Below are 27,330 nucleotides of genomic sequence, written 5' to 3'. Positions count from 1 at the left end.
CCAGCCCATACTGAGCCTCTGCTAGTGTCCTGCTCTGGTATTCCCAGCCCACGCCACTCCTCTGCTAGTGTCACGCTTCTGTATTCCCAGCCCATACTGAGCCTCTGCTAGTGTCCTGCTCCGGTATTCCCAGCCCACACTGAGCCTCTGCTAGTGTCCTGCTCCGGTAATTCCCAACCCACACTGAGCCTCTGCTGCTGTCCTGCTCCGGTATTCCCAGCCCACACTGAGCCTCAGCTAGAGTCCCACTCTAGTAATTCCCAGCCCACACTGAGCCTGGCCTAGTGTCCTGCTCCGGTATTCCTAGCCCACACTGAGCCTCTGCCAGTGTCCCGCTCCAGTAATTCCCAGCACACACTGAACCTCTGTTAGTGTCCTCTCCAGTAATTTGCAGACCACACTGAGCCTCTGCTAGTGTCCAGCACCGGTAATACACAGCCCACACTGTGCCTCTGCTAGTGTCCTGCTCTGCTATTCCCAGCCCACGCTATGCCTCTGCTAGTGTCCCACTTCTGTATTCCCAGCCCATACTGAGCCTCTGCTGCTGTCCTGCTCCGGTATTCCCAGCCCACACTGAGCCTCAGCTAGAGTCCCGCTCTGGTAATTCCAGCCCACACTGAGCCTGCCCTAGTGTCCTGCTCCGGTATTCCTAGCCCACACTGAGCCTCTGCCAGTGTCCCGCTCCGGTAATTCCCAGCACACACTGAACCTCTGTTAGTGTCCTCTCTGGTAATTTGCAGACCACACTGAGCCTCTGCTAGTGTCCAGCTCTGGTAATACACAGCCCACACTATGCCTCGGCTAGTGTCCTGCTCTGGTATTCCCACCCCACACTGAGCCTCTGTTATTGTCCTGCTCCGGTAATTCCCAGCCCACACTCAGCCTATGCTAGTGTCCCGTTCCGGTATTCCCAGCCTACACCATGCCTCTACTAGTGTCCCGCTCCAGTATTCCTAGCCCACACTGAGCCTCTGCCAGTGTCCTGCTCCAGTATTCCCAGCCCACACTGTGCATGCGCTAGTGTCCTGTTCCCGTATTCCCAGCCCACAATGTGCCTCTGCTAGTGTCCTGCTCCAGAATTCCCAGCCTACACCATGCCTCTGCTAGTGTCCCGCTCCAGTAATTTCCAGTCCACACTCAGCTTCTGCTAGTGTCCTGCACAGGTATTCCCAGCCCACACTGTGCCTCTGCTAGTGTCCCGCTCCAGTATTCCTAGCCCACATTGTGCCTCTGCTAGTGTCCCCTCCGGTATTCCCAGCCCACAACATGCCTCTGCTAGTGTCCCACTCCTGTATTCCCAGCCCACACTGCCCCTCTGCTAGTGTCCTGCTCCGGTGTTCACAGCCCACACTATGCCTCTGCTAGTGTCCTGCTCCAGTATTCCCAGCCCACACTGAGCGACTGCTAGTGTCCCGCTCTGGTATTCCCAGTCCACACTGAGCCTCTGTTAGTGTCCCGCTCCAGTATTCCCAACCCACACTGACCCTCTGCTAGTGTCCTGCTCCGGTATTCCCAGCCTACACCATGCCTCTACTAGCGTCCTGCTCTGGTAATTCCCAGCCCACACTGAGCGTCTGCTAGTGTCCTGCTCCGGTATTCCCAGCCCACACTGAGTGTCTGCTAGTGTCCCGCTCCGGTATTCACAGTCCACACTGTTCCTCTGCTAGTGTCCCGTTCCGGTATTCCCTGCTCACATTGTGCCTTGGCCAGTGTCCCGCTCCAGTATTCCTAGCCAACACTGTGCTTGCGCTAGTGTCCTGTTCTGGTATTCCCAGCCCACAATGTGCCTCTGCTAGTGTCCTGCTCCGGTGTTCCCAGCCCACACTGAGCCTCTGCTAGTGTCCCGCTCCGGTAATTCCCAGCCCACACGATACCTCTACTACTGTCCTGCTCCGGTATTCCCAGCCTACACCATGCCTCTACTCGTGTCCTGCTCCGGTATTCCCAGCCCACACTGAGCGTCTGCTAGTGCCCTGTTCTGCTATTCCCAGCCCACACTGAGCCTCTGCTAGTGTACCGTTCCGGTATTCCCTGCTCACACTGTGCCTTGGCCAGTGTCCCGCTCCAGTATTCCTAGCCAACACTGTGCTTGCGCTAGTGTCCTGTTCTGGTATTCCCAGCCCACAATGTGCCTCTGCTCATGTCCTGCTCCGGTGTTCCCAGCCTACACCATGCCTCTGCTAGTGTCCCGCTCCGGTAATTTCCAGCCCACACTCAGCTTCTGCTAGTGTCCTGCACAGGTATTCCCAGCCCACACTGTGCCTCTGCTAGTGTCGCGCTCCAGTATTCCTAGCCCACACTGTGCCTCTGCTAGTGTCCCACTCCGGTATTCCCAGCCCACAACATGCCTCTGCTAGTGTCCCACTCCTGTATTCCCAGCCCACACTGACCCTCTGCTAGTGTCCTGCTCCGGTATTCCCAGCCCACACCATGCCTCTACTAGTGTCCTGCTCTAGTAATTCCCATCCCACACTGAGCATCTGCTAGTGTCCTGCTCCGGTATTCCCAGCCCACACTGAGCCTCTGCTAGTGTCCCGCTCCGGTATTCCCAGCCCACATTGAGCCTCTGCTAGTGTCCCGTTCCGGTATTCCCTCTCACACTGTGCGACTGCTAGTGTCCCGCTCTGGTATTCCCAGTCCACACTGTGCCTCTGCCAGTGTCCTGCTCCAGTATTCCCAGCCCACACTGTGCATGCGCTAGTGTCCTGTTCCCGTATTCCCAGCCCACACTGTGCCTTTGCTAGTGCCCTGCTCTGGTATTCCCAGCCCACACTGAACCTCTGCTAGTGTCCCGCTCTGGTATTCCCAGCCCACATTGAGCCTCTGCTAGTGTCCCGTTCCAGTATTCCCAGCCCACACTGAGCCTCTGCTAGTGTCCTGCTCCGGTATTCCCAGCCTACACCATGCCTCTACTAGTCTCCTGCTCCGGTAATTCCCAGCCCACACTAAGCCTCTGCTTATGTCCTGCTCCAGTACTCCCAACCCACACTGAGCCTCTGCTAGTGTCCTGCTCCGGTAATTTCCAGCCCACACGATGCTTCGACTAGTGTCCTGCTCCGGTATTCCCAACCTACACCATGCCTCTACTGGTGTCCTGCTCTGGTAATTCCCAGCCCACACTGAGCCTCTGCTAGTCTCCTGCTCCGGTAATTCCCATCCCACACTGAGCCTCTGCTCGTGTCCTGCTCCAGTACTCCCAACCCACTCTGAGCCTCTGCTAGTGTCCCGCTCCGGTAATTTCCAGCCCACACTGAGCCTCTGCTAGTGTCCTGCTCCGGTAATTCCCAGCCCACACGATGCCTCTACTAGTGTCCTGCTCCGGTAATTCACAGCCCACACTGACCCTCTGCTCGTGTCCTGCTCCAGTACTCCCAACCCACTCTGAGCCTCTGCTAGTATCCCGCTCCGGTAATTTCCAGCCCACACTGAGTGTCTGCTAGTGTCCCGCTCCGGTATTCCCAGCCCACACTGTGCCTCTGCTAGTGCCCTGCTCCGGTATTCCCAGCCTACACCATGCCTCTACTAGTGTCCTGCTCCGGTAATTCCCAGCCCACACTAAGCCTCTGCTTATGTCCTGCTCCAGTACTCCCAACCCACACTGAGCCTCTGCTAGTGTCCCGCTCCGGTAATTCCCAGCCCACACTGAGCCTCTGCTAGTGTCCTGCTCCGGTAATTTCCAGCCCACACGATGCTTCTACTAGTGTCCTGCTCCGGTATTCCCAACCTACACCATGCCTCTACTGGTGTCTTGCTCTGGTAATTCCCAGCCCACACTGAGCCTCTGCTAGTGTCCTGCTCCGGTATTCCCAGCCCACGCCATGCCTCTGTTAGTGTCCCACTCCTGTATTCTCAGCCCACACTGAGCCTCTGCTAGTGTCCTGCTCCAGTATTCCCAGCCCACACTGTGCCTCTGCTAGTGTTCCGCTCCATTATTCCCATCCCACATTGAGCCTCTGCTAGTGTCCTGCTCCGGTAATTCCCAGCCCACACTGAGCCTCTGCTAGTGTCCTGCTTCGGTAATTCCCAGCCCACACTGAGCCTCTGCTAGTGTCCCGCTCCAGTATTCCTAGCCCACACTGAGCCTCTGCTAGTGTCCTGCTCCAGTATTCCTAGCCCACACTGAGCCTCTGCTAGATTCCTGCTCCAGTATCCCAGCCCACACTGTGCCTCTGCTAGTGTCCTGATCCGTTATTCCCAGCACACACTGATCCTCTGCTCGTGTCCTGCTCCAGTAATTCACAGCCCACGCCATGCCTCTGCTTGTGTCCCACTCCAGTAATTCCCAGCCCACACCATGCCTCTGCCAGTGCCCGCTTCCGTATTCCCAGCCTGCGCTGTCTACTCTGCCTCCGTCACCTTACCCTTAGGAACTATAGTAAGCCATTCAGCCCATTGGATTTGCTCTACCATTCAATGGCTGATCTGATCATTTTCAACTCCTATTTCCTGCCTTTTCCCTATAACGATTAATTCCATTATTGATTAGAAATCTGTCTACCCCAGACTTGAATAGACTTAATGACTCAGTCTTGACAGCCCTCTGTGGTAAAGATTCTGCAGGTTCACTATCCTCTAAGAGAAGAAATTACTCCCTATCTCTGTTTGAAATGTGTGAACCCTTAATCAGTGATTATGTTGTCTGATACTAGGCTCTCACACAAGTGGAAACAAACTTTTCACATCCTGTTAAGTTCCCTCATAATTTTCAATAAGATTACCTCTCATTCTTCTAAATTCCAATGAAAATAGATCCTAACTATTCACCCTCTCCTCATAAGACAGTCCCTCCATACCTGGTATCAACAGAGTGACCCATCTTTAAACTGCCTACAATGCCAGTATGTCTTTCCTTAGATAAAGGGCCCACAACTGTAATAAGAACAGTATGTTTTCTGAATGGATTGCAGAACTCTGTGGTACAGAGAGACCAGGGTGTCACCGTATATGACTCATAATAGGATTCAGTTGCAGCAAGTTATTAGGAAGACTTATGATGGTCATTTTGAGGGGAATGCAATAGAAAAGTGAAGAAGGTTTTCTACAGCTGAACAGTGCCTTGATGACAACACATCTAGATGATGGTGTCTCGGTCTCCTTATTTGAAAAACGGTAGCAGTGTGTTAGAAGCAGCTCAGAGAGGTTTTGCTCAACTAATTCCTGGGATGACAGACTTCTCTTATGGAGCAACATTAAACAGACCGGGCCTATACCATTGGTAAAACGCAAGGTGATCTTATTGAAACATTAACAATCCTGATGGGGCTTGATAGGATAGATACGAGGAGAATATGGGAAAGCCTAGAGCTAGGGAACATAGTTTAAAAGTAAAAGGCATTTTCTATCTCTGGAGTCACATGCAGGCCAGACCAGGTAAGGATAGCAGTTCAGATGGGTTTTTACTGACAATCAATAATGGTTTCACGGTCATCATTAGATGATTAATTTCAGAGTTTTTAAAAAAGAATTCAAATTCCACCTTCTGCTATGGTGGGATTTGAATCCAGGTCCCTGGGTTGTTTTCTGGGTCTGTGGAGTAACAATACTAGTCTGTCGCCTCCCCTGGAAATTAGCAACCTAGAAGACCAGACTAATGCTTTGGGAATATTAACATGGCAGCTGGTGAAATTTAAATTTATTCAATAAAATCTGAAAGTGAAAGATAGTCTCAGTTGTGGTGACCATGAAACAAGCATTGATTACTAGAAGACTCCATTTTGTTCATTGATGCACTTTAGTGAAGGAAATCTGCCTTTTTGACAAGGTCTTGACCTGGCCTATACGTGACTCCAGATCCATAGTAACTTATTGACTCTTCGCTGCCCTGTGAATGGCCTAATAATCATTGAGCTATAGAGAAATTAGAATCGAAATTAAACACTGGCCTTCACAATGATGACCACATCCCATGACAAAAAAACAAAAAGAAACAAGAAGTGTACTTGAGACCACTATCAGATCAGTTTGGAGCAGGCTCAAAAAGCCAAATGGCCTACTCCCATTCCTACATCCATAAGACCAAAAGACTTGTGAAAAGTTAGATTTAATGAGGTTCTTACAGGAAGAGAGGAAAATGGAGAGATTGCGGTTTCAGGGAGATAGTTGAAGACTCAAAGAACTATGCAATATAGGCCAGAGGACCTGTGCGATTGGATCATCAGAGTGGGAGTAGGCCACTCAGTTTGCCCAATTTTACATTATAACTGACTATCAACTCAATGTTATATGCCCACATAATCACCATATAATTTGACATCATAATAACTAGAAATCTATCAATCTCTATGAAACCTATGTAATGACTGAGTTTCCATAGCTCTCTGAAATAGAGAATTCCAAAGGTGCACCAGCCTTGGAGTGAAGAAGTTCTGCCTCATCTCAGTCACAAATGATTTGCCTTCTATTCTGAGATTGTGTCTCTTAATTTTAGGCTCTACTACCAATGGAAGCATCCTTTCTGAATTTGCTCTGTCATTTCTAAAAATTTTAGAAGCTTCTGAAAGATTGCTTCATCAAAACTCCAGAGTATGCAGCTTGAGTCTCTTAGTCTTTCTGCATAGGACAGTCCCACCATGCCAGGAATCTGTCTGATGAAGCTGCATTGCACTCCCTCTTTGGCAGCCATCTTCTTCTTTGAGTGTTCAGGAAGGTTTTGGACTCTGACTGATATTTATGTTGATTCCAAGATGGCGGCCACGTCGGCAAGGTGGGCCCAGCGACGAGTGTTGGCATGGGTCATGGCAACTTTGACGTTGGTGGGTCTGGCACAGGCAATGGAGTGATGCAGGAATTGAGACGGTGGCATCACCGGTGGTGATGGTATCTCAGCATTAGTGAGTCTTGCACCAGCGGCATTGGTAAGCCCGGCTCAAGACCCACGCCGGTGACAGCGAGAAGGGTAATCTGGACATTTCCTTTTCCTTTTGTTTCTGTTTATTTAATTTCTGTTCTTGTTTTTAATTCTAACTATTTCATTCTAAAGACAGTTCTTTAGAATCGATAGCATCTCAGAGATGGAAGGAAAAGGAGTAAGCAGGTAAGTGGAAAAGGACCCCAGAGAGAGAGAGGGGGTAAATGTGTGAGGCAGATAAAGGGATGTTCCGTCGGTAAAAATGACCCTGAGCTTTCAGTGGCCTGCCACTTCTCCCGTGTCAACATTTCCGTCTTGGGCTGTAGTGCTCTCGAGAGGCCTAGTGCAAGCTGGAAGACTACACTTCATCTTCTGCTTAGCAACCTTACAGCCTTCAGGATTCAACATTGAATTCAATAATTTTAGAACCTGAACTCCTTATTCCATGTCTTTTACCCAAATCTAAACCCCAGGCCCTGTCATGACGTGAGTAGCTTTCAGTACAGCCAACCCATTTTCACCCGCTTATAGTCACAACCTATCTAGCTTTTCATCTTCCCTGGCTTACTATCAACAATCCTTTGTCTGCCTAACTATTTTCCTGTCTGTGTGCGCTCCATCCCCATCTATCATCTCACTCCTTTCCACCTCCCTTCCCATTGCCCACCCCAACCCCATCATCAGCAAAAGCCTTACATTTTCCTCGATGCTATCAGTTCTGAAGAACAGTCACTGGACCCAAAAGATTAACTCTGTTTCTCTCTTCACAGATTCTCCAGGAATTTCTGTTCTTGTTTCACATTTCCAACATCTGCAGTCCTTTATTTTATTTTAAAGTTAACATTTTGCTTCCTTCCAAAATGCTTTCTATACCTACATGCTAACTTTCAGCGACTTGTGAACCAACAACACCTAGGTACCTTTTGGATATCAACAGTTTCCAATCTGTCACCATTCAAGAAATACGCTGCACCTCTGTTCCCCCTATTATTGTGGATAGCCTCACAATTAACCAGATGGCAATACATCTACTAGGCTCTTGCCACTTACTCAGTCTGTTTACATCACCCTGAAGCCTTTTTGCATCCTTTTTACACCTCACGTTATCTGCAGACTTGTAAATAGTATGTTGGTCCCCACATCCAAATTATTGATATAGATTGTGAGAAGTTAGGATCCAAGCATAGATCCTTGTGGTATCCCACTGGTCATAGTCTATCAATCTGAGAGTAAACCATATTTTCTTAGCCTTTGCTTTCTGTTTATTACAAACCATCATGCTGGTATATTACCTACAATTCCATGCACTTCAATGTTGTTTACCAGCATTTTGTGTGAGGCATACTCAAAAGTCTTCCAAAAATCCAAATACATCGATCTTTAATCACACTCCGAGTAGCTTCAGATTTCCAGCATTCCACAATACTTTGCTTTATTGTAGAGAGTGGAACTTACTCATTTGGTGGGATATGGATGCGTTGATATCCCTCTCAGAGTGACCTTGGTCTTCTCCTGTGATGAGCAGAAATCTCTCGTTCCATGCAGTGAGGAGCTTGCTGTTGGGCTCCACCTGAATAGGTCCTCTCTGCCCTGATATAATCTGTCTTCTCCTGTAATGAGAGAAAGGGGGGAATTGACTGAGATGTAAGTTGGTGGCACAGCTGTTAGTGCTGTCACAGCGACTGAGTAGGCCATGCTACGAGCATTGACTTAGTGGTGTGAGGGGTTGGGGAGAGTGAGTGTTACTGAGAGTGGGTGAGGAATGATGTTGCGGGTAATAGTGAGAGCGGCAGAGTGTGAACCTTAGTTGGAGGTGTGTTCAGTAGTAGAGATACAGACTGAGTGTAAGCTAGCAGACAGAAGACTGTGGCACTTAGCCTGGCACAGCAAACAAAATCATTTACCTTCTTACAGCATGAAGAGTGTGGCGCTGGGAAAGCACAGCCAGTCAGGCAGCATCCGAGGAGCAGGAGAGTTGGCATTTCGGGCATAAGCCCTTCATCAGGAATACAGAGCCCAAAATGTCAATTCTTCTGCTCCTCGGATGCTGCCTGACCGGCTGTGCTTTCCCAGCACCACAGTCTTTGGCTCTGATCTCCAGCATCTGCAGTCCTCACTTTCTCTTCCTCCTTACAATACTATTACAGGCTATTCCTCACACTGACTCAAGAAGTGATTTGGGGCCAGGCTGCCAGGGTCTGGTAGTTAAGCCTGCTCTGCCTATCCTCCAGGAAGAGGATTTTGTACCATTCCCTCAACCAGAACCTGCATGCTACTGGTAGAGTATCATAGTGCCATCTTCCTGCTCAAGTCCCATTTTCCAGGCTAGAGTCAGGTACCAAAGCGCATGATACGGTCAGGTCTGTGGAATGGATCTTTTGGGATCCTCCAATGATGAAATGGAAAGCAGTACTCAAACTACAATCAGACAGGTGAAAGTGAAACCAAGTAAAGGCAGGCCTAGTGTGTTGATGAATTGTGTTAAAAGAGGATTCTGTGATAGGATCTGTCAAGGATGATGGGCGCGTCAAAGAGGGAAAGCAGACAATGGTCACAGTCACAGAGACTGTTGTTCATGATGTCAATCAGGGAATTTAATGCTATTGGGCTAGTGGCACCTGCTTGGAACACTTCCAGTCAGGCTTTGCAGAAAAGAATGAGCAAGTATCTGAATAACTAACTCAAGCTGCTCAAACGCTGGAACTGTGGATGCAGATTATCATTGGTTGACAGCTTATGAGTGATTGGATCTGGATCGGTCTGAGGTCACATTGGTTTTAAATTTTTGCAACTCAGAACTGCTGAGTGAAATGATGCAGGAACTGATATTGATCAAGCAGCCGAATGCCATATGTACATGACTTACAGCAGGAGTAGAGGAAGGAAATTGGTGATGGTTCAGTCATAGAGAGAAATTAAAAGGTTTTGAGGAGCTAAGCTACTAATGTCAGTTTAAAAGGCATTAGAAAAATTTCTCGGGAAATGGAACCTCACATAGTGCCTGCTAGCTCGGGTCTGAAAAGGAATTTGCACACTCAGTACTTCAGGAGGGAAGGGATTAGAGGAGCAGGAAGTGGATCTTGATGAGATGAGCATGGTACACATTGGTGCATGTAAAACAGAGAGACAGAGAGAAAGGGATCAGAAAAAAGCTTCAAGCGAGGTTGTATGGAAGCTTGCTTTGCTTCTCACCCCCTTCTCTTCGTTAATCAGGAGAGGATTTAAAGGCAGATTTAGTTCTCTTCAAGATGTCCTGAGACTTATGTTACATTTTTCAATTCACTCACGGGACGTAGATGTCGCTGGCTGGACAGCATTTTTATTGGCCATTCCTAGTTGCTCTTGAGAAGGTTGGGGTGAGCTGCCTCTTGAACTGGTGCAGTCCATGTGCTGTAGGTAGATTCATAATGTTGTTAGGGAGGGAATGGTAATATATTTCAAAGTCAGGATGTTGAGTGTCTTGGAAGGGAACTTGCAAGAGATAGTGTTCTCTGCTGCCCTTATCCTTCAAGATGGAAGTGGTCATCAATCTGAAAAATATTGACTAAGGATTTGGTGAATTTCTGCAGTATATCTTGTAGATGGTATGCACTGCTACTATTAGGCATTGGTGATGGAGGGACTGAATTGTTGCAAACATAGTGCCAATCAAGCAGGCTGCTTCATTCTGGATGATGTCAAGCTTCTCTAGTGCTTGCTTTGGAGAATCAGACGGTGAGTTACTCGCTACAGTATTCCCAGCCTCTAACATTCTCTTGGAGCCAATGCATTTCTATGACAAGTTCAATTGAGTTTTTGGTCAACGATAACCCACAGAATTCAGCAATGGTCGTGCCATTTAATGTCAACAAGGTTAGAACATCTCTTCTTGGGGATGGTGATTTCCTGGAGTTTGTGTGGTGAGAATGTTACTCTTTTCGGGAAGGAGAGAGATCTGGTCCAGTTTGGCCCACCCAGCTATGATGACTGTTGTTTTACCACTCACTTGGGAAAGTGAATTGATCCTTAGCATCACCACAAAATATAAGAATTAGGAGCAGGAGTAATCAACTCAGCCACTCAAGCTAGCTCTGTCAATTAATACAATCTCTCCATAACCCATCAACCCATTACTAATGACAAATCTGTTATCTCCTGATTAAGTTTATTCATTGTCCCAGTATTCTCTGCACTTTGGGGTAGTGAGTTTCACAGGTTCATAATTCTTTGAAGGAAGTAATTTCTCTTCATCTCTGTTTTAAATCTGGTAATATTTGTTAGCGTAAAGCTATGACATCCCTGAGAGAAAGTGAGGACTGCAGATGCTGGAGATCTGAGCTGATAAATGTGTTGCTGGAAAAGTGCAGCAGGTCAGGCAGCATCCAAGGAGCAGGAGATTCGTGAAGAAGGGCTTATGCCCGAAACATCGATTCTCCTGCTCCTGGGATGCTGCCTGACCTGCTGCGCTTTTCCAACAACACATTTTTCAACTATGACATCCCTCTCTAGATTCCCCTCACGAGTAAACGTCCTCTCTACATCAATCTTGACAATCACCTGAAGCATCTTGCATACCACAATTAGATCCCCTCTATTCTTTTAAACTTTACAGAGTAAAGGCATAACCTGCTCAACTTTTCTTCAAAGGACAATTCCCCTCACCTGTAGAATCAATCTAGTGAATCTCCTCTGAACTGCCTCCAATGCAATTATATCCCTCCTTAAGTAAAAGGGCCAAAACTGTACACAGTACTTAAGAGTTCAATCAAATCACCCAAAGTCCTCAATTTACCTGGCTGATGGAATCAGGTTAACAGAAAACATGGTGGCTCAGTGGTTAGCACTGCTGCCTCACAGCACCAGGGTCTCGGGTTTGATTCCAGCCTTGGGCGACTGTCTGTGTGGAGTTTGCACATTCTCCCCATGTCTGCGAAGGTTTCCTCCCACGATTCAAAGATGTAGAGGTCAGGTGAATTGGCCATGCTAAATTGCCTATCGTGTTAGGTGCTGTAGACAGAGGGAAATGGGTCTGGGTGGGTTACTCTTCAGAGGTCAGTGTGGACTGGTTGGGATGAAGGGCTTGTTTCCACATTGTAGGAAATCTAATCTTAAAACAAACACTGACTAGGTTCATATAATTGACATGAATTATGTTTATTATGAATAGGTAAATTCAAATTGCAAGTAAACAGCCATGAACTATCAAAATATATCCCTACTAGTTAAAACGTTGATCTCCTTTTAAAAATCCCTATGCACATATATACAGAGACACAAAAAAAAAGTATGTGTCAATGGAAAAAACCAGGAAGCATAATTCAATACCACCAATCTAAAGTCTTCACTGAGATGATCCTTTTAGCTTGCCAGGACTTTCTGTTCTTCAATCTCCTTTCTCCAGGTCCTTTCACTTCTTTCCAGAAGGCACAGGGCAATTGGTACAATAACTACAAACTCTCTTTTATACTGGTTAAAGGCAACAGCTTACTGCAACTGGTGGAAGGAGTTTTCTTCAGACTTCAGGTATTTTTCCTGTGGAGATAGTGGTAGGAAAGAGAGAGACAAACATCATCTACCCTTCCAGCAGTCCAAAAGCCACCTAGACAAGTCAGAGAATTGTCATCACATTGATGACCTTTGGTATCCACAACTGTTCGCAATTTCTCAAACCAATAAATTACTTTTGCTGGCCAAATCTCAGTCTGCACACACATCCTAGTGCTGTATCATCTTCAAACATTTCACCCATTGCTTGAACAATGCAGCAGCGTAAATACCACACAATGAGTTTCAATAACTTGCAGCAATTCCTTCCATAGTATTTGTTGTTAAAACAGACCTTTCTCTACTTAAGTTTACAATCAAAGATACAAACATAAAATTATACAGTCTTTACAGTAGTTGAATAGGTTGTGTGTCAGGTGAGCTTATATTATTTCCCTTGAATTTGTACACTGATCTGAAGGTAATGATTAGATTGATGGACAATGAAGACTCTGTTCAAAGCTGAAGTTAGCTCATCATTGATGGAAGTCAGGGAGTGGTTGTACAGAACATTAGTTGTAGAGGTACTGCAGTGAATATCGGGACAAAGCTAGGCAGTGGAGACTGCAGAAAGTTTTTTTTGCAGGTGATCACAGAAGAATTGTGGTTAAATGGGTTGCAAGTGAAGAGATAAGGAAAGGCCATCATTTCCAGCAAAGCTTGATGCTAGAATGCACCACTCTTCCATCAAATGACACAACTACAGCTTGAATTTCTGATTGTTTTGCCTTCTTTTACCAATATTATTCAAAATATTTAGCAGTCATTCTTTCAAATATATTTGTTAAAAATGCCAGTTTAAAATATATGTATTTCCTTCCTGCTTTAGTTTATTTAGTCTGAAGTAATATGAAAAGTGCCCCATGTCCATAAGCTCTTTATTATGGTCTTGCTGTATTGTCAAAGATCTCATTGACACTTTGCAAAGATACTGGTGCTTTTAGTGCAGAAAGGAGGGTTTTAGTTGACAGTTTGATGAGTGATCGGAACTAGAAAGGCCTAAACTTGTATCAGCTTTAATCTTGTAATTCAACCAGAACCTACATGCTCAGTGATGCAGAAAATGTTGGTAGTTCTTTTGTTGAAGAAACACTTATGATAAAGCCATTGAACTCTTATGTATTCACTCACTTTAGCTTTATAAGCAGTCTCTCCCTAACTCACAACCCACACTACACAGAAGGACAGGATAAGCACACACTATCATGACTTGTGAAAATTATTATAGATTACTTACAGTGTGGAAACAGGCCCTTCGGCCCAACAAGTCCACACCGACCCGCTGAAGCGCAAGCCACCCAGACCCATTCCCCCACATTTAGCCCTTCACCTAACACTACGGGCAATTTAGCTTGGCCAATTCACCTAACCTGCACATTTTTGGACTGTGGGAGGAAACTGGAGCACACTCACGCAGACACGGGGAGAATGTGCAAACACCACACAGAAAATCACCTGAGGCGGGAATTGAACCCGGATCTCTGGCGCTGTGAGGCAGCAGTGCTAACCACTGTGCCACCGTGCCACCAATTATCAGCATTCCTTTATTGTTATTTTCTCAAATTCTTCAAAGTGCCTCCCTAACTCTGTGGGTCCACTTCAGCATACGTACTGGAGTGGTTCAAGAAGAAGGCTCGCCACCATCCACTCAAGGGTAACTAGGAGTATACAATAATTGCTGACGTTTCTGGTGACACCCGTATGTGTAAACTAACAAAAACACATAGCAGGAAGAAATATAAATGACTGAGATTAGCTACACTGTATATTGTTTAAAAGGCAAAGAGTAGCAAATTATTTAGCAAATAATTTATAGGCAGGTTCTGATAATGTTTATTAAACATTTTGAACTCTTATTGTTTATTGAAAGTTTGAGTATCCAGGAGATATTGGCAATAAATTGCCACCGGTCAATCTCCACTCTTTCACTGAAAGCCCAAGGAAGATGGCATAAAAAGATTGGACCAAAATTGTGCATTACTCTGGAATTTCTGAGGTTCTTCCCAATCAAAGGGGGAAACCCTTACAGAATCTTTTAGTGGGCATATCACACCAACATTTTGAGGAAATATGTATTTATGAGGAACAACATGGCATTCTGTAAAGTACCATTTAAAAATTAATCTTAGCTTTATATTAGCTTGAAAAGGTGCTGTGCTGAGGTTTTGATGGTCTGACCTATCAGCCTAGCTAAGGAATGTAAGGGACTTAGTCTTTTGATATTGTTTGACTCCAGTTCAAAAAGGATTTTATTCTTTGAACACAGAGTTCAATCTTGCCAGCCCAGATCAGTTAAGCCAATTCTCTGTTATAACTTCTCACTCCCAGCTTATTCTTTCCTCTCCAGTTAATTTTCTTTTACCTCTATTTGACTGCCTTTTCTCTATATAGCTTCTTGAATTTGGAAACATAAGAAATAGGAGCAGGAGTAGACTTTTCGGCCCATTAATCCATATCCCCATAACTAATCCTCTATCTCAACATCATATTGATCAAATTGAAGGGTGGAGCAGACTCAATTGGCTACATGGCCTAGATCTTCTCTTAGTCTTATGGTCGCTCTCTTTCCATATTCCTTCACTTTTCAGAGAAGGGATTTCCTACCCACTCTAACTAATAAGTTTCTTCAATTGTATGAGTAGTTCAACAACAGAAAACTAATAAGAGTTTATCACAAAGTGATCAAATTGTTTTCTCTTTGCACTACTAATAAACAGCAAGGGTGTGATGACTAATAACAAGCTTCTTCCCCACTGTTATAGAGGCATAGTCATAGAGCAGTACAAAACGGAAACAGATCCGTTGGTCCAACTTGTCAATGCCAGTCAGATATCCTAGATTAATCTCGTCCCATTTGCCAGCATCTGGCCCATATCCTTCTCAACCCTTTCTATTCATAAACTCATCCAGGTGCCTTTTAAATGTTGTAATTGTACCAACCTCAACCATTTCTCTGGCAGCTCATTCCATACAAGCACCATCCTCTGTGTGAAAACGTTGCCTATTAGGTAACTTTTAAATTTTAACCCTCTCACCTTAAATATATGCCCTCTAGTTTTCCTCTACACCAGGGAATAGACCTTGTCTATTCACCCTTTCTATGCCCTTCATGATTTTATAAACCTCTATTAGGTCACCCATCAGCCTTCGATACTCCAAGGAAAATAACCCCAGCCTTTTCAGCCTCTCTCTATAACTCAAACTTTCCAACCATTGCAACATCTTTGTAAATATTTTCTGAAAACTTTGAAGTTTCACAGCATTCCTCCGATAGCAGGGAGACCAGAACTGCACAGAATATTCCAAAAGTGACCTTACCAATGTCCTGTACAGACGCAACATGATCTTGCAACTCCTGTACTGAATGCACTAACCAATAAAGGCCAGCATACCAAATGCCTTCTTCACTATCCTGTTTACCTGCGACTCCAATTTGAATTTACACTCAAAGGTCTTATTAGACTTCTGAATGGACATCTCAAATTTTAAAATTACCATGAATCTGTGTATCTTCTCTGCAGCCATAACATTGTATTCTTCACTCTGTTCTATTACCCTAATGCACATTGTATGGGGCGATCTGCCTGTACTGTATGCAAAATAAAACTTTTCATTGTACCTAGGTACGTGACAATAATAAATCAAATCAAGAAATACTTGGTACTAATACATGCATACTGGACTAAATGATTTTCATTTGTGCTGTGAGATATATATTTTTCATAAATTAAGAGTTAATAATGTACAGGAGTATATGACAATTCAGTTCATTGCTGAAAATGTGTTGCTGGAAAAGCGCAGCAGGTCAGGCAGCATCCAGGGAGCAGGAGAATCGACGTTTCGGGCATGAGCCCTTCTTCATGAGCCCTGATTCCTGAAGAAGGGCTCATGCCCGAAACGTCGATTCTCCTGCTCCCTGGATGCTGCCTGACCTGCTGCTCTTTTCCAGCAACACATTTTCAGCTCTGATTTCAGCTCTGAGCATCTGCAGACCTCACTTTCTCCTCCAATTCAGTTCATTGCACAACCTCTTTAAATGGTAGTTGCCTATCTGTTGAAGTGTCTAACAGATTGATCTCTCATAAATCTGTCAATTATTTTCAATTTTATTAATTTGCTTGCTAATGGTTAATGTTTTACAATTTTCAACAAAACTTTGTCAGTTGATAGAAACTGTCAGAGCCAAAAGTTATTGGATATCCAGGAGGATTTACAACTTCCAACAAACAAATTGTCCTTCCCATTCATGGAATTTGTCTTTGAAATTGAGACTTTTGATGTCAACTGTACCTGTTAATGGAAACATCAAGATTTCATACATAGAATTGATGATGGAAAGGCAGAATGAATCCTTTTCTTGTGAAGTGAAAGGGAGACACAGCACAGTACTGGGGTGGGGAGGTAGGGGTTAGAGGTGGAATCAATGTTTTGACTCATGTGTATGTGTTAGCTGGTCAGTTATAGCTGTCTATTCATGCTTCAGTCTCAATTTTCTTCAAAGGATTCTTTCCTAAAGGCACCAGCGTATTAAATACAGGGTCAAAGTTTGCCACCAAGTTCATAAAATAATACTTACAAAGGCTGGATATATAATGGAGTATTAATTGGGTGGTAATTTTGAAGACAAAAGTAATCAAAGTTCAAAAAGACACAAAATTTCAGGGGAGAGACAATTCTCTGCTGAGTCTTAGGGAGTAGATGGCATAATTTTGTGAATTAAAAACCTGCACCAAGCCAACCAGCAATGCATCGCAAAAACTCATGGGCTGGATTCCTGTAAATGTGCATTAAGTAAGCAAATAAAAAAGACTCCCCACCAGTAGTACATACCAAATTAACTTGGAGCATAGGAGGAACATAAAGAACATAGGTCAGAAGAGGAGAAATGCGGAAAAACAAAGATTATGAGAGAAGTTGGGGCCCTGAGGGAACAAAAGATTATATTTTAGACTTTCTTTTCATTTAGAATCATAGAGATGTACAGCATGGAAACAGACCCTTCAGTCCAATCGTCCATGCCAACCAGATATCCCAACCAAGTCTAGTCCCATTTGCCTATATCCCTCTAAAGCCTTCCTATTCATATACCCATCCAGATGCCTTTTAAATGTTGTAATTGTACCAACCTCCACTGGCAGCTCATTTCATACACGCACCACCCTCTGCATGAAAGAATTGCTCCTTACATCCCTTTTAAATCATTCCCTTCTCACCCTCAATCTGTGCCCTCTAGTTCTGGACTCCCCCACCCAGGAAAAAGACCTTGTCTATTTACCCTATCCATGCCCCTCATGATTTTATAAACCTCTATAAGGTCACCGCCCACCCTCCAATGCTACAAGGAAAACAGCTTCTGTCTATTTGGCCTCACCCTATAGCTCAAACACTCCAACCCTGAAAATGATGCTCTGAAATGCAGTGTCTTTGCATATGGGAGGAGCAGTCAAGCTTTCACCTCAGTTTGGGCTCTGTTGGAGCTGAGTTATTGATTTGCAAAAATATGTTCACTGTAAAACAGGGAGCTAAATGTCTTGGAGGGAGTTTTAACAATAGAGGAAGAAGTGTGTCAAATTCAGGGTGACATTAAAGCCAGGATTGTTGATAGGTCAACAGAGAGACCATTGCTGGTGCAATACTTAATAATTACATCTATACTTGTAATGATGATGTCATATGACTATACTTATCGGCAGGTGGATACATTATTTTTTGAAAAATAGATTATTCACACTGAAATGTAGACTTCAGGGAAGGTATGTGACATCTTTTGTGGTTTCTGGATAATAAAAGAACTGTCTAAGCATCTCTCTGGGATATTAGTATGGAATTCCCAGCTATTGATTAACTATACATTGCCAGCTCAATGGAAGAGATTTAAAGTGGTAATGGCTACATGTGGATGAAGTTTTAAATTAAGTTATTCAGAAGTATAATTATAGCTGGAATTTTGGTGAAATATCAAACATTTCCTTATTGTGTGTCAACTTCAACTCATTGTGTGAACAACGTATTACATCAATACAGTTATCACATGACTGAAGCTGGCTAGAGAGAGAGAGCCAATACATTATTAATCCATTAGGACAGTCCAGTGAACCACTTTGAGACACAGAGGCTAGAAAGAATCCATCTGTCACTCAGCAGAAAAATGGTTTATCCTCACCTTAGGCAGGGGAGAGAGACTCATTCATTTTATCTATTGTGTTTACTTACCGCAGGAGCTCAGACATAGTTATGACTGAAACATCCAGACATTTCCAACTCCCATTGTCCACACCTATTCAGGAGGGAAATCCTTCAGCTTTGCCACATTTAACATGGAAACTAGGAACAGGAAGCCATTTGGCCCCTGCACCACCTTTAAATATAATTGTGGATGTTTCTCTATCTCAATGACGTAGTTCCACCTTTGTTACATACTCCTTGGTGCCTTTAATATCTAAAAAAAAATTCCTTCTTGATTTTGCTTAGTATCAGCCTCCACAGCCTTTTATGGTTGCAAATTCCACAGCCTGATCACCCTCTGGGTACAGAAATGTTTCCTAAGCTCAGTCCTAAACAGTTAATCCCATGCCTTGAGACCCCAGGTTCGAGATTCCCCAACTAGGGGAAACATGGACCCTGCATCTCGTCTGTGCAGGCCTGATAGAATTTTATACATTTCAATCAGATGCCCTTTCATCTTACTAAATACAGACTCAATCGAACCAATTTCACCTAATATGATGTCCCCTATATCAGCCAAGAGAACTTCTGTTACATTCCCTTTATGACAAGTATATTCTCCCTTAGGGGGGAGACCAAAACTTGACACAGTACTCCAGCTGCGGTCTCACCAAGGTCTGCAGTAGTACAGTAAGATATCCCTCTTTCTGAACTCAAATCCTCTAACATCAAAGGCCAATATTCCATTTGTCTTTCTAATTGCCTACTGGACCTGCCTGGTGGCTTTCATTGTATTGTATAGAAGGACACCCAGATCTCTTTGTATCTTCACGTTTCCCAAAATTTCACCAATTTAACAATGTTCTGTCTTTCAGTTTTTATCTCCATAAAAATAGTTACTTTCTTTTCAGTGGTTGCTTTAGTTTTGAGTTTTGAGCAGTAGGCTTGGATTGCATCTGAGCCCTTGTCATTATGTTGCCTGCTTAATTTTAAGAAAGCAATATTTTTGAAGATAAAGCTACTCTCACTGTGTTCCATGAGTATTTTCATCAAAATGACTGATTTAATGCTGAATATTCAATGTTGAGAAATGGAAAACAAGAGATGCTGGCATGCAATTCCTTTGGGAGCTTCTAGTCCTCTACAGCCTTCATATGGCCATTGCTTTTTTTAATTCTTCAAGGGAGGTGGGCATCGTTGCCTGGGCCCGCATTTATTGCCTGTCCTTTGTTGCTCTTGAGAAAGAGGTGGTGTGCTGTCTCCTTGAATCACTGCAATCTATGTGCTGTAGGTGGATGCTGTTAGGGAAGGGACTCCAAGAGTCAGACTGATAAGTGACTTGGAGGGGAACTTGTAGAGATTTGTGTTCCCATGCATCTGCTGCCCTAGTCTTTCCAGATGGAAGTGGTCATGGGTTTGGAAAGTGCTGACCAAGCATCTTTGGTGAATTTCTGAAGTGCACCTTGTAGATAGTACACATTGCTCCTGAGTGTTGTTGGTGGAGGGAGGGGATGTTTGTGGATGTCATTCAAATCAAGTGGGCTACTTTTTCCTGGACAGTGTCAAGCTTCTTCAGTGTTGTTTGACGCACCTGCCCAAGCAAGTGAAGAATATTCCATCAAATTCCTGACTTGTGCCTTGTAGATGGTGGACAGGTTTTGGGCAGTTAAGAGATGAGTTATTCCCTGCAATATTCCTACCCTCTGACTTGCTCTGGCAAGTCCAGTTGAATTGATCGATTTTCCTGCTCCTCGGATGCTGCCTGACCTGCTGTGCTTTTCCAGCACCACTCTAATCTAGACTCCAGTTGAGTTGCTAGTCAATGGTAATTCCAAAGATGTTGATAGCAGGGGATTCAGTGATGGTAATACCATAGATAGTCAAAGGGCAGAGATCAGATTGTCTCTTATTGGAGATGGTCATTGCAGAGCATTTGTGTGGCACAAATGTTATTTGTCACTTGTAGGCCCAAGCCTGGATATTGTCCAGATCTTGTTGCATTTGAACTGGGACTGTTTCAGTATCTGAGGAGTTGTAGATGGTGCTGAACATTGGAAAAGTGTGGACTGCAGATGCTGGAGATCAGACTCGAAGAGTGTGGTGCTGGAAAGCACAGCCGGTCAGGCAGCATCCGAGGAGCAGGAGAATTGACTAGGGCTTATGCATTCTTCAATGCTGAACATTGTGCAATCATCAGTGAACATTCCCATTTCTGACTTTATGATGGAGGGAATTATCATTGAAGAACTAGCTGAAGATAGTTGGGTGAAGGATACTACCCCAAGGAATGGAGACCAATTTTTGGGATACCATAGACAACTGACTTGCCTGGTTCAGTTCTACATGGGAGGTACATGGCCAGCAACACATTCTTTTAAACCCCTACTCAAATGATTATCTACATTTTCTGTTCCAGTGCAAGCCTTCCGTCAGATGTGCAGTTCATTTTCGGCCTGCCCCTTCACCCAGACTCTGAGCAGCTATTCACGGTACAGGAGCAGAGCCTGTCTCTCATAATCATCCAGTACATTGCCAACTTTGTCAAATCGGGGTAAGTTTTATTTCACAATTACCACATTGCCAGTGAGTGATAAGTGCCAGTCAGACAGAGAAAGTGCATGCAGAGAGAGAAAGAGAAAAAAATCTACAGAAAAGGAAAGTCAAAGTGAAGGGTAGGAGAGGAAGAGTAAAAGAAAGTGACATAGTAAAACTACAATATTCTCCTTTAAAGAGGAAAATTCCAATGGTTCGAAATTAGTAACTATCAGCCATTAATATATTTATCGGAATCTCTTTGTTACTTAAAATAAACTTTTTAACCAATTTGAAATAAACTAAAATCTCTGTCAACACTTCTCTTTTCAAACCTTTCATTCATCTCTTTTCCCTCCTGGGAAGTGCCTTTTTTTATTTATTATGTTAAATTACAATATAAACACAATTTATTATTGTGAATTCAATGTTACTATCTATAATATTGTTAAAAAGTCTTTTGCCAGTATGCTATTCCTGTCAATGTCTTCCAATATAAGTTATCATGGCAGTATTTACAATAAACACTACTTGCACATACTTGTCACACCCCTTAAGTACAGTGTCTGACCTGTGGTCAAAAAATAATGCCTTAGGCTTTAGTCTATTGTTAAGAAACACTTACCTTTGGCCGTACATGTATCATACAACAAGAGCCCCAGTTCAATAAATCTATCCAATAATTATAGCTTCATTCTGATGATGGAGATAGAAAGTAATTCTCATTCACACAAGGTGACACAGCTTTGAATTCTTGATGTTTGTGGCCAGACACTAAGAATTTAAAACGATAATGCAAGCTCAGTAAATAATTCCTGCATTCCATCCTGAAGTCTTTTCCAACTTTCTTTTCAGCAACCCCAACTATCCATTCATCTTCTCCAGGAATTCTGCTAGTGAGACTCTACCTCCGTGGCCTAGTTTCTTAGACAGTACTGAAGGCAGTAACTACAAAGAATTTGCACTCACCCTTAAAAATAAAAAAGGATTGAAGACAGCAGAATGTTCTTTCTGGAATGATTACATTGAGACGTTTTTGGCATCCACAGGTAAGCATAAATGCACAGTCTGCTATTTCCAGCTTTTGCATGATATATCCCTTAAATGAAGCCATATCAACTGTCTCCAGTGGCCTTAATATCCCAGATCATTACTCAAGGTAAAATAAGGGATCGTCACTTGTTGTCCTGGCCAGTGTTTATGCCTCATCCAACTAAACAAACTAAAACAGATATAAATGTAGGGACCATCATTAGATTTGCAGATCAAACAATACTGAGGGTGTTCGATAGTGAGGAAGAAAGCTGTAGGAAACAGGAAATGTCAAAGGATTGGTCAGATTAGCAGAAAAGTGATGGATAGAGTTAAAATGAAAAGGTGGGAAGATTCACAAAGCATGGAATACACAATAACTGGTGAAATATGAGACATATAAAGAAATAGAGGTGCCTTGAAATGCATGTACCCATATCCCTGAAGATAGCAGGACAAATAGGTAAGGTAGTTGAATAGCCAAACACTGTGTTTCTGTAAGATATTCTACCATCTATTTTTCTAAATTCCAGCAAATATTGTGCTAACTGATTCAGTTTCTCTACATATATTAGTGCTTCCATCTGAGGAATCAGTCTAGTAAACCTTTGTTGTTCTCCCTCCATGGCCACAACATCCTTTTTCAGATAAGGCAACCAAAACTGCACATAATGCCTTGTTGGCAGCGCATCTTGTATGTTGTAAATATTACTGTAGCTGTGCATCAATAGTGAAGGGATTGAATGTCAACTGCTTTGTCCTGGATGGTACCAAGCTTGTTGAATGTCCCAACAAGTTGTGCATTGTCCATCACAACCCTCACTTAGGTCTTGTAGATGTTGGCAGGAATTAAAGACATAGGAGGGGAGTTTCTCACCACATAATTCATTGATCCTGACCTGCTCTTGCATATATAGCAAAATAGGAGATGAGATAACTATTAAGCCCCTCAAACTTCTTCCACCATTCAATAAGATCATGGGTGATATAGAGTCATAGAGTCATATGTTTGCATTTTGTACACGCATCTCTATCTATTTGTGATAACTTTTCATTACCTTACCTAACAAGTCTTAAGACTAACCAACAATCCTACCTACACCACTTTCTGAGGCAGAGTTCCAAAGTCACACAACCTTTTGAGAGAAATAAATTATCTTAATCGGTCTCTGAAAAGGGCATCCCTTAAGTTTAAAATAACGCCATCTAATTCTGGACTCAGCCACAAGTGGAAACATCTTTTCCACATCTATCTTTTCAAAACCGTTCAGGATTTTATCAATTTCAATAAATCACCTCTCACTCTTCTATACTCCAATGAAGGGCAGTCCAAGCTGACAATCCAGCCTCGTAACATATTTGAAATATAACACTAAAATGAGCTCACTTTACTCGATGACAACTTTTGGACATCACCCAAGTGCTTCTCTACAACTATCTCCTACCAAACAATCTCCATTGATCAGGGCCCATATTGTGATTCCTACAACTCCATGCTCTATAAACGTTCACATCAAGAATTCTCAGTGTCTGGTTTCTGTTCAGTAGGTGGGAGAATGGAAACCTGCATGTTAATGAGGTGATATTAGGTAGTTATGAATGTGATCATGAGCAATAATTCCCATTACTAGATCTCTTGTCATGCACTGGTGAGAATCTTATCTCAATGTATGGGACTTGGTTCGGAAATGTGACTTTTTGGTCTCAACCCTCAGAAGGCCCTCACTGATACCTCACCCAATTTTCCCACCAGAACCCACATCATTCAGGACCTGGAAAGGTTCTGCCCTGTGTGTGGAAATTAGAGGAGATGGTAATGCGTAGTGATAATCCAAAAGCCAAGGCTATTTCTGTCTGCCATGTGCTCAAATCCCACTATAGCAGCTGGCCGAATTTAAATTAGTGGCCAAAAATGATTGTTGGTTATTGCAAAAACCTACTTGCTTCACTAATGTTCTTGAGGGAAGGAAATCTGCTTTCCTTACCTACTCTGGCCTAGGTATCATTCCAAACCACCACTATGTGGTGAATTCCTTTGGAAATGGCCTAGCAAGCCATTCAGTTCAAAGACAATCAAGGATAGGCAGTAAATATTGACCTTTGCCTGTGATATCCATTTCCCACGAAAAAAAGTGAGTGAAGGCAGAAGTGGCCTCTTCATGAAGGAAAAAGTGAGGACTGCAGATGGTGGAAACCAAAATTTAGATCAGAATGGTGCTGTAAAAGCACAGCAGGTCAGTCAGCATCCGAGGAGCAGGAAAATCAACATTTTAGGCAAAAGCCTTTCACCAGGAATAGAGGTTCTATTCCTAATGAAAGGCTTTTGCCCGAAACATCGATTTTCTTGCTCCTTAGATGCTGCCTGACCTGCTGTGCTTTTCCAGCACCACTCTGATCTAAATCCCAGCCTCTTCATGAAGCCCTATGGTCAAAATAATTCTTCAATGTTAACATCCATATTTTGTTAAGCAAGTTGAATGTAAATTGTTGATCATACAATTTTACCCGAGCTAGAGTCAAGCCTTGAAGAGAGATGGATCCATGAATGTATGAAGATAAATCTGACAGCAAATCAACACTTAAAGACACTTTAGATCTATGCAGATGTTTAAGTAATTAACTGAAACACTTGAGGTAAACACAGTGCCTGAACCTTATAGCATTTCATCTCAGACAAGACTGCTTCTATTCAGAGCTCCACACCTCCTGATGAAAAAATGTACCACATATTTTTTCAGCATGTTTTCTTTGAGGATTCACACAGATGTCAGATTACGAAAAACCAAGACTATTTAAAGGACAGACAGCTTCCTTTTGTTGTCTTTGGTTTTTCTGTATTTATACTTTTAAGGCAAAAAAGAAAAGATTATTCTCAACTTTTCAGAGTTAATTATGTTTTTGCAAAAGACAGATTGTGTTTCTGAAACCCTCTCACCACCCCCATTGATTTATGCTGCAAGATGATATAATGCACCAGAGCACTATACTCTCTGGCATCATGTTCAAGGTATTTGCTCTTAGTTTTGACCATTGATGAAGGAAAATGTCAATAATCAATTCAACCATGATGAGCATCTCACCTGAACCCCATCCTCTTTCACCTGAATGTGAAAAGAATACTTATTTTTGTCTAGTTGGCCCAGATAACTAAAGCATTAGAAATAGAGGTTCAAATGGAAGCTAAATGCGATGCAAATTAAATGAGATGCCTTGTTTACCAGAAAAATGACAGGGTTGCTTTAATAAATTAACTTCAGCAACTAAGTGGTAAATCTATAAAACAAGTTTCTTAGGAAGACACAAAATAGTAAGTTAAATACAAAAGAAGGGTCACTGGACCCAAAGCATTAACTCTGCTTTCTCTGCACAGATGCTGTCAGGCCTGTTGAGTTTCAGCAATTTCTGATTTTGTCACAAAATAGTTAGTATTTTTCAATTCATTCAGGAGACATTCAGTTTCTGATTAATGGTAATCCCCGGACATTGATTGCAAATTAGACAGATTTTTCAAATTACTCTGCACGAGCAATTTGAAAAACATTACGTGTGATACACCTAGCTTGGTTGGAACTGGCAAGTGGACTTCATGTTCCCAACAATTTCCAACACTGGGGGTTTCTCTATCTGTACCAATTGTAAATCAATTGACAGAGATTGATTTCTGTGATTAGTGATTAACTTAATTTCCCATGTTCTCTTCCAAGTACTATCAGCTGCCTCTTTGCACACATGCTCAATGTGCCAATTCAGACCATCCCCAGCATGGGGAAAGTGTAGCAAAAATACTGCACAATCTACAAAATTAGTTAGACAGATGTCTATCACGAATGTAAAATTTCGTACAAACATTTTCTCCTTCCCTCACCTCCACTTACAACAAAAGGAACAGAAAAATGATCTCATATGAAGTGTTTGATCAGCTCAACAATAGTATTGATGCTGTTTCTAATTAGATTTGTATTCAACTCTTTTTTAAGGTATTACTCAACAAAGCCTCAGCAATTTCTTCTTAATGCCTCTTTCCTTTCAAAAGCTCAAAATCTCTTATCAATTATGGTTTATTCCAGCCTCTTCCCTTTCACTCTCCCGTTCTCGTTCAAGTTTGCTGTCACTGTTTCACTTATAAAACATTTTAAAATGTTTCTGTCTGTGAAGGTGCTGCATAAGTATCTACTGTGATCTTGGGAGGCTGTTCTTTATTTTCACTTACTCCACAAGAATCCCCAATTTCTGACTTTACTTGAGACGTCCTTTTTACAGGGAGGGTATTGGCTCAGAGTTTATGAGTGTAAGGTATTTGTAGGAGGCGTAATTGGGGGCGATGTGTGGTAAGTTGGGTTATCATTTTAATAGCTACCCAGAAGTTACACTAGAATTGTAATATTCTAAATTTTCCAGGGTAACTTTTAACAACTGCAGAGGATTCCTCTGAATTCTTGGACTTTAATAGGCACGGGGGAATTACTCATTCGAATCTTCAATTTTTCAGGCAATTCCCTCAAACTCTGCTACATCAGGGACTTCACAGGGTTTTGACAATGTAACTTCCAGAAAGTATTGCAGAAATGACTAACTGGGTCAACTTGTGACCCTCAAACATTTTTCTGTGTACAGGATTTTATTTCTGCCAATTTATGAGTTCATTGTAAATGGTCAGCAAAAATTACCAGTTACCAATTACTAATGTAATATGAATTGTGTGCTTGAGAACCATTAACTGACACGCTCTTGAAAGTATTTGTATTCTGCCTGTGAATCTAACACATATTTTATCTTTCAGGTGATGTCAGTGAGAATGAACTGAGCAGAGATCAACGTGGACAAGTCTTCCCACCAACACTCACACAAACACAACTACAGCCAGCAAAGGAAGTTTACAATTAAAATGAAAATATCTCCACCACCATTGACTTCAAATGCTAATTCTGATTTGTCTTAGAAACATTTAATGGAAATTGCAGAAAAGAGTGTAGAAAATATTAAAATAAAGCATTCATAATTCAAAAAATGTGCTTACAGTCTGGATCTTATGTCAAGCACTGACCTCAATTATATCAAGTTGACCTGTGGTAAGACTTACCATTGCTGAGCCTGCTCAGTGACTAGCTTCCTCATTCTTTAGATTCCCTGTCCATAGAGACTTACTTGTCATCTAATTAATATACAGCATACATTAAATATTAAACTTCCTGCATTTGTAAAGATAGTTGAAATTGGGAAGCACTGAGATT

General features: G+C 43.0%; 1 protein-coding gene across 1 annotated transcript in view; it reads left to right on the top strand.

The window, feature by feature from the left end:
- tg (thyroglobulin) overlaps positions 1–27,084 on the top strand; it is a 354,658-nt gene extending 327,574 nt beyond the window's left edge. Inside the window, exons 44-46 of the mRNA XM_043687541.1 lie at positions 20,952–21,086; positions 21,923–22,116; positions 26,880–27,084. Of these exons, the coding sequence (XP_043543476.1) occupies positions 20,952–21,086; positions 21,923–22,116; positions 26,880–26,983 (433 nt within the window). The 3' untranslated portion in view covers positions 26,984–27,084. The remainder of the gene's footprint in view (positions 1–20,951; positions 21,087–21,922; positions 22,117–26,879) is intronic.
- The last annotated feature ends 246 nt before the right edge of the window (positions 27,085–27,330 follow it).

This window comes from Chiloscyllium plagiosum, chromosome 4 (genome assembly GCF_004010195.1).
Source record: "Chiloscyllium plagiosum isolate BGI_BamShark_2017 chromosome 4, ASM401019v2, whole genome shotgun sequence".
Taxonomy (NCBI): domain Eukaryota; kingdom Metazoa; phylum Chordata; class Chondrichthyes; order Orectolobiformes; family Hemiscylliidae; genus Chiloscyllium; species Chiloscyllium plagiosum.
Note: the sequence above shows the minus strand (reverse complement) of the source record. Positions and strands in the feature narration are given on the sequence as shown.